Source organism: Crocodylus porosus, unplaced genomic scaffold (assembly GCF_001723895.1).
Source record: "Crocodylus porosus isolate Cpor-Errol unplaced genomic scaffold, CroPor_comp1, whole genome shotgun sequence".
NCBI classification, from domain to species: domain Eukaryota; kingdom Metazoa; phylum Chordata; order Crocodylia; family Crocodylidae; genus Crocodylus; species Crocodylus porosus.
In genome coordinates this window covers 10,031,806-10,037,866 of record NW_017728918.1, presented here as the reverse complement: position 1 = coordinate 10,037,866, position 6,061 = coordinate 10,031,806, and the positions used below count along the sequence as shown (strand labels likewise).

At 48.3% G+C, this 6,061-nt stretch overlaps 1 protein-coding gene across 1 annotated transcript in view; it reads left to right on the top strand.

Moving 5' to 3' along the window:
• Positions 1-6,061, top strand: part of DRC1 (dynein regulatory complex subunit 1) — a 27,912-nt gene that overhangs the window by 11,127 nt on the left and 10,724 nt on the right. The window contains exons 5-10 of the mRNA XM_019538115.1: positions 744-830; positions 1,876-1,998; positions 2,917-3,056; positions 3,345-3,479; positions 3,820-4,046; positions 4,885-5,000. Of these exons, the coding sequence (XP_019393660.1) occupies positions 744-830; positions 1,876-1,998; positions 2,917-3,056; positions 3,345-3,479; positions 3,820-4,046; positions 4,885-5,000 (828 nt within the window). The remainder of the gene's footprint in view (positions 1-743; positions 831-1,875; positions 1,999-2,916; positions 3,057-3,344; positions 3,480-3,819; positions 4,047-4,884; positions 5,001-6,061) is intronic.

The window sequence follows — 6,061 nt, the reverse complement described above, 5'->3', positions numbered from 1 at the left end:
ACCTGGACATGCCTGATAGCACACCGGTTGGGAAATGCTGGTCTATTCTGTAGTAAGTCTGTCATACTTCTGAGGTCACTGGATTCTAATGAAGACCAGTCAGTGACAACTGATGTAGGTGTAGTTACATGTTACTAGTAGTATGTGCTAACTTTACAAATGTTATGCTGTCGGCATATGGCGCAATCAGTTGCACTTTAAGGGTTAATACTCTCTCTGACGTCACTCTTTTGTCCTGCCCTTAGAGGGCTGGTGAGCAGGGATGTGGCTAGGAGCTGCTTCCTCTGCTTCGCAACTGCCTGCCTCCCCTGCTGTTTAGGGCAGTATACGCCCCAGGAATAGGCCTGCAGCCCAGATCCGGCCCTCACGAGACCCCAGTGGCCCACATTAGGCCTCCTGCCAGGCCCTGACCACCTACATAGAGTCCCCACTGCCCCCTGCTGGCTTGGATTGGGACTGCATCACCCCTCTGCTGGCCTGATCGGGCCCATGGCCTGCCATCAGCCCAGATTAGGCCGTGAGAGTCCAAGGCAGTCAGACATGCTGCTGGGCACATCATTGCTACATACATGGGATTGGCTGTAGCAATGGGGTTACTTAACCATGTTGTCCCAGTGGCCTTGTAGGCCATCGCAGATGCTGCCTGCCTGGGCTTATTGTACCACACAACCCAGCTGGCCTGAAAGAGGAAACAGACCCCATGATGCAAAAGGTAATACATTCACAGCACCATCTCCTTGCAGAAAGCGTTCGAGCTGGAACGGCGAGAGCTGCTGACCAACAATAGGAGGAAGTGGGAACAAGCCATGCAAACCCACAATGCTCAGGAGGTGAGACCTATAAGTCTGTTTCCCTGTGCCTTCCCTTTACAGGTTTCACATGATCAAGCCTCCCTATCCTCTCTCTCTTCTCATGACTTCATCTTGCTCCCAGGTTCACTTGGGCCACTTGCTTTTTTCACATTACATTGACAAGCAAAGTTAGGAGAGCTGTTTTGGAGCACAGATGAAGCTCTTATTGAATTCCCTGGAACAAATTGACAAAAATGGAGGATCTGTCCCTTGGTTTGCCCATAACCTTATTCTTTTGGGGTGGCTTCTGGGGGGCTGTGATGTTTCTGGAGCAGGGTTACAGTTGAACAGGTAAAACCAGACTAACTTTGAGGGCCAAATTGAACTTCATCTGTGCTGAACATCTCTCTCAGCCTAGTTCATGGGCCATTCTACACATACTAATGAAGAAACTAAAGCATGTCATAGCTATGCCTGGGGGTGGCCAACATATTTACAGCTTTGTAAGCCACCTTTAAACTAGTGTAAAAAGGATTGGAAACATAATAGTTTGCTCTACAACAGCATAACTTTCTATTCTCCAGTGAAGAGTTATCTTGGGAAAGCACAGCAATGAAAGTACACTGGTATAAATGTTGTATGTTCACTGTTATCTCAGATTAGCTGCTTGCTCCTGCGCTGCAGCAGTTGCCCTAGGATAACTGTTCACTCTGAATCACATTGTCATTCATGATGGTGTACAAAAGCAATATAAATTCCAACAGTGGTAATGTGCCATGATCTAGGCCTTCAGTCAGACCTATATTTCACCTTGTGTGCACTCTGTATCAGGGCAGAATATAAGGTTGGTCTTTGAGGCAAAGACTATCCCAGGACTGAAAGCAAGATGCAGTGTTCTTACCTGGCTGGTTGAAGCTGGGTTAGCTGATAACCTCTGAATCCATTTTCAACCCATGGTATCACTGCCTGGGGATTATCCCTGTAAAGCTTTACTCCAAGCTAGCTAGGGATGCTGTGATCACATGGACTAAGCAGCCACTGGGAGCCCTGGAGATTCTCACTTCATCCTCTTTTGAACCCCTAGCTGGAATACCTGATCAGCCGCATGAAGAAGGTGGAGGAGTATGAGAAACAGCTGAACCAGTTGCGGGGGCAGGATGCCAGGGAATTCAGTGCCCTCAAAATCCAACTAGAGAATGATGTGCAGGTATGGAGAGAGGACAGCCCTATGAGACTGGAGGGCATCAGTGCTCTGTGAATGCAGGGTGTGCTGTGAGAACACCCTGCAAGTGACTCATGTCATTTAGATGAATTAAATAACCCATGTTACTAATGGCATTGCAGTTCCATGTTTGCAAATGGTACTGTTTATGCTGAGTAAAGTGAGTGGCAGAGCTCTCGAAATGTCACTGAAGCATCCATGCACAGACTCAGAGAAGGGAACTCGGCTTGCTCTGCGCTGTGCTGCCAGAGTTACCAACACTGCTGAGTTTGCACTGGATTTTAACAGGCTGTCTGTCACCCAGAAAAAAAATGTCTTCTCTGCAATCTTCATTCCACCTGTATAGTCCATGTTGCCTAGCACACCTCCAGTGGGGAAGCATGGGGCCAGTCGCTTAGGGAGGGTGTGCAGGTTTCTAAGAGCAGGTTAGATGAACATCTTTCAGGCATGATCCTGTCAGAGTGTTCTTCGCTTGTAACGCTTGGCTGTCTTTACCTGCAGCCTAACAACCTGCAAGTGCTTGCATAATGTAAGGTCACTCCTTGCTTGTGCCTAAGCACTTGGTTTAATGATCTGAGTTTCTTTGCAATGCAGTTGTATTTTCATCTGTCTTCCATGGCAACAAGCCTGTGGGAGGTGGTTGAAATCTAAAGGTCTCGGAGATGTTAAAAATGCATGTCTTTAGCACTTCTTGTAACAGGACTTCTCTTCATCTTAGGAGCTTTGTTATAAGATATCCTACGCTGTCTCCTTACAGTTGACTCTACAGCTTGGGAAATCCTTGCTAGATTCCTCTGACTGTTCCCCAGGACCAGCCATGAGTAGGGGAGGAGTGCTATGATTATAAACGTTCTTCTGTATATTCTAGATTTTTTAAGATGCTTGTTTTCTGTGACATCTCAGATCCTTGAGCAGCAGCTCCAGCAGATGAAAGCCATTTACCAACTTAACCAGGAGAAGCTGGAGTACAACTTCCAGGTGTTGAAGAAGCGGGATGAGGAAAACACCATAATCAAATCTCAACAGAAAAGGAAGCTCAATCGGTAATAGCTCAAAACCAGGTTGCGCAAGGTCATGGCCAATTCCTTTCAGTCCCCTATGTGCCTCAAACTTGATATTCCCCTTGTACTCACAGAGGAGTTTTAACAGACTTTGCAGGGACTAGAGTCCTTCCCCCTCCAAGCTCACTGCAGTTGCAGGGATAATGTGAAGCTGATGTCTCTATTCCCTGGCTCTGCCCCATGCCTGCAACCAGGCCCCAGCAGCTGGTTGCTCCTGCTGTGGCTTTGTGCAAGTATTTACTTCCATGACGGCCCTGCTGTCCTCCTCAGGCTTTATGATGTCCTCAACAACTTGAGAATGAAGCTGGCCAAACAGATAAAGCAGTTCCAGGATGAGAACCAGAACCTGACAGCTGACTACAAGCGCATAGTAGAGCAGTACAGGGATGTGCAGAAAACAATGAGGTATGGTGCCTTCTAGAGGCATGGTTTTTCTCTGGTCATAAGGATTTGTAGGTCTATGATCAGCAAACCTGTGCACCATGCAATTATCTGCTGAGCAGATAGAAACTACCTACCAGTGGCTGGTTGGCTTGAGATGAAGCAGATTGCAAGCTGGGAGAGGTCTATGGTCTGTGCCCAACTCATTCTAATTAAAGTCAACTGCAGACCTCAAAGAGAGGCTGGGTGGGAAGCATTTCATCTTAGAAGCCAATGATTTGCCAGTTTGCCTAGGGCATGGGACACACAAAAAGGAAGCTCATTGGTTTGGTGTAACAGGAGAGCAACTCCCCTTTCTATGCAGACAGTTTGCCACCATCAACACCCAGAAGTTCCTAGAGCTGTGGCTGATGAACGAGGAGGAAGCCAAGGGGCTGATGAGGAAAGTTCTTGATGCTGATCGCATTATTCATACCCAGCAGCTGGGGCTTTTCTGGTCTGAGCCCAGCTACTGGTTCCTGAACAACATGGGCCCCATCATGCAGGAGGGGAACAGAACAGCGACTGCACTGGCCCAGGAGGCACTAGAAGGTGGGATACACAGGGTATCTTTCCCCTTCCCCCCAGGCACTGGAAGCCCTCCACAGTGGTTACTGAAGCTAGCATTACTGTTATCCCCAGATCCCAGAGGAAGATGCTGAGACGCAGTGACGTAAAGGGGGCTTTCTAGGGTGGAGCCCTTAGTATCTAGGTCTAACACTCCCTCTCTCCATCTGCTTTGGGCATAAGGACAATATGAAGGCACCTGCCACAGGACTCTAGTCTAACGGGGGCCCTCTTCTGTTTTCCCTAAACAGTTTTCCGTCTAAAGCAGAATTTCCAGAGAGAGGGTAGCAGAGGAGAAGGGTGAGCAGGGGTGATAATTCCAGGAGCATCTCAGGCATGGGACAAACCAGGGCCTGCTGATCACACTGAAAGAATCCAAGTCCTCTCCTCACACTCCTGGTTCTGAGCCAGTGTACTTAACTTCAAGGGGTAAAGTCAATGTAATGGAGCAAGGAGCAGGGCTCACTGATGTTTGTAGTGAAAAGGTGGCTGCCAGTACAACCCAGTAGTGGACACCTGTGAGTAGGAGAGTGTGGGTTTTGCTTTTCCTGACAAAGCTCTGGAGTAGAACTGGACCTCAGAGAACTGACCACTGGAGCAGAAATAAGGGAAGTGGGCAGTTGGCCTTGCATCCCCCTCTCCTGGCTTCTATCAGTCACCAAGGGCATAAAGATCCTTTGTAAGGATTCTTTTTGTAAGAGGTATGAAACTCCCGTTTCGTCCAGTGGGCCCATGCCCTGACCCCTCCAGTGGGGTGCCCGTGCCAACACAAGGAGCAGCACAGGAGACTGGATCTTTAGAGCTGCTTTCTTTTGTGCTCCAGAGAGCAACCATTCAAAAGCAGAGGATACAGAGGAGACTGAGGATAAAGAGAGGCCTCTTCAGCACATCTCCCTGAAGACTGTCAAAAAGATCCTGGAGCTCCTGTGTGATGAGTCGGTAAGTAGGGTTTTTGCTTGGGGGTGAGGGGGGGAGCATTGTTCATTATTTGGCCTTTGCCTACACAGGAAGTAGGACTGGAAGGGGCCACTGTGACTGCTGGTAGCCATGCAACAAGCATCTATGCAGCAATCTTGATAACAGCATTCTCTCTGGATACCAGACACCACCGCTAGACAACCTGATACTAGGAGCCCTACAGTATCACAGGAGGAGAGTTGGAAGAATCAGTACTTTGGTCACTGCCCTCGCAGGATTTACTTTAGGTCCAGTATATTAGGATTATCCAAAGAAGTAGACCCCTCCCTACAGGTTCCTTGATCTGAGACTGGCCTGCTTTTTTTTTTTTTTTTTTTGCCCACACCTTTACTTCTAGGGCAAAGGCTCCTGCTGCTGGCTTATGTGACAGTGCTGGACAGGTGAAATTCCCAGAGGAAGAATTCTTGGGTCTTTCTGTTGTGGCACCCTGCATGATGGGGCTTTGAGCCTTGATCAGGCTTTCAGCACTTCTAGGGAGTAGTAAGATATCTCAGTGGTGGCTTCTACCTTCGTGACATATCGCAAAATACTCAAGGGTTTGAGTGCCCTGCTGTCACTGAAGATGTTGCCTGGACCTCAGTGGGATTTCAAGATGTCAGGGCTTGAGCTTCCCCTTGGATATAGAGCCTCTATATCCCTGATATAGAATAGTCTTTGACTATTGCTCCCTGCACTGTCAAAGACCATCTGGTCAGGTGGGGATCATAGCCTGTCATGGCTGATGCTCATCATTGCACTACAAAGTGATTCCCTTGTGCACTGGGAGATAGCGATTTCTAAGATCACCCCAAGCCAGTGTTTGCCACCTCCCCTGCAGTTGTATGAACTCTTACTCATCAGGGGATGGGGCTGTTTTGCACTGCAGTTATGCCAAAGTATGCATAGCCCAGCAAAAGCCAGGTACTCTTCCCCATATAGATGTCTCTTTGTTACAGAAGCTGGGAAGGTCTGGGGCAGGAGCAATGCTGCAGTACAAACCTTGCTGAGAAGACCTACCATTCTTTAGGGTTTCTCGAGTTCCC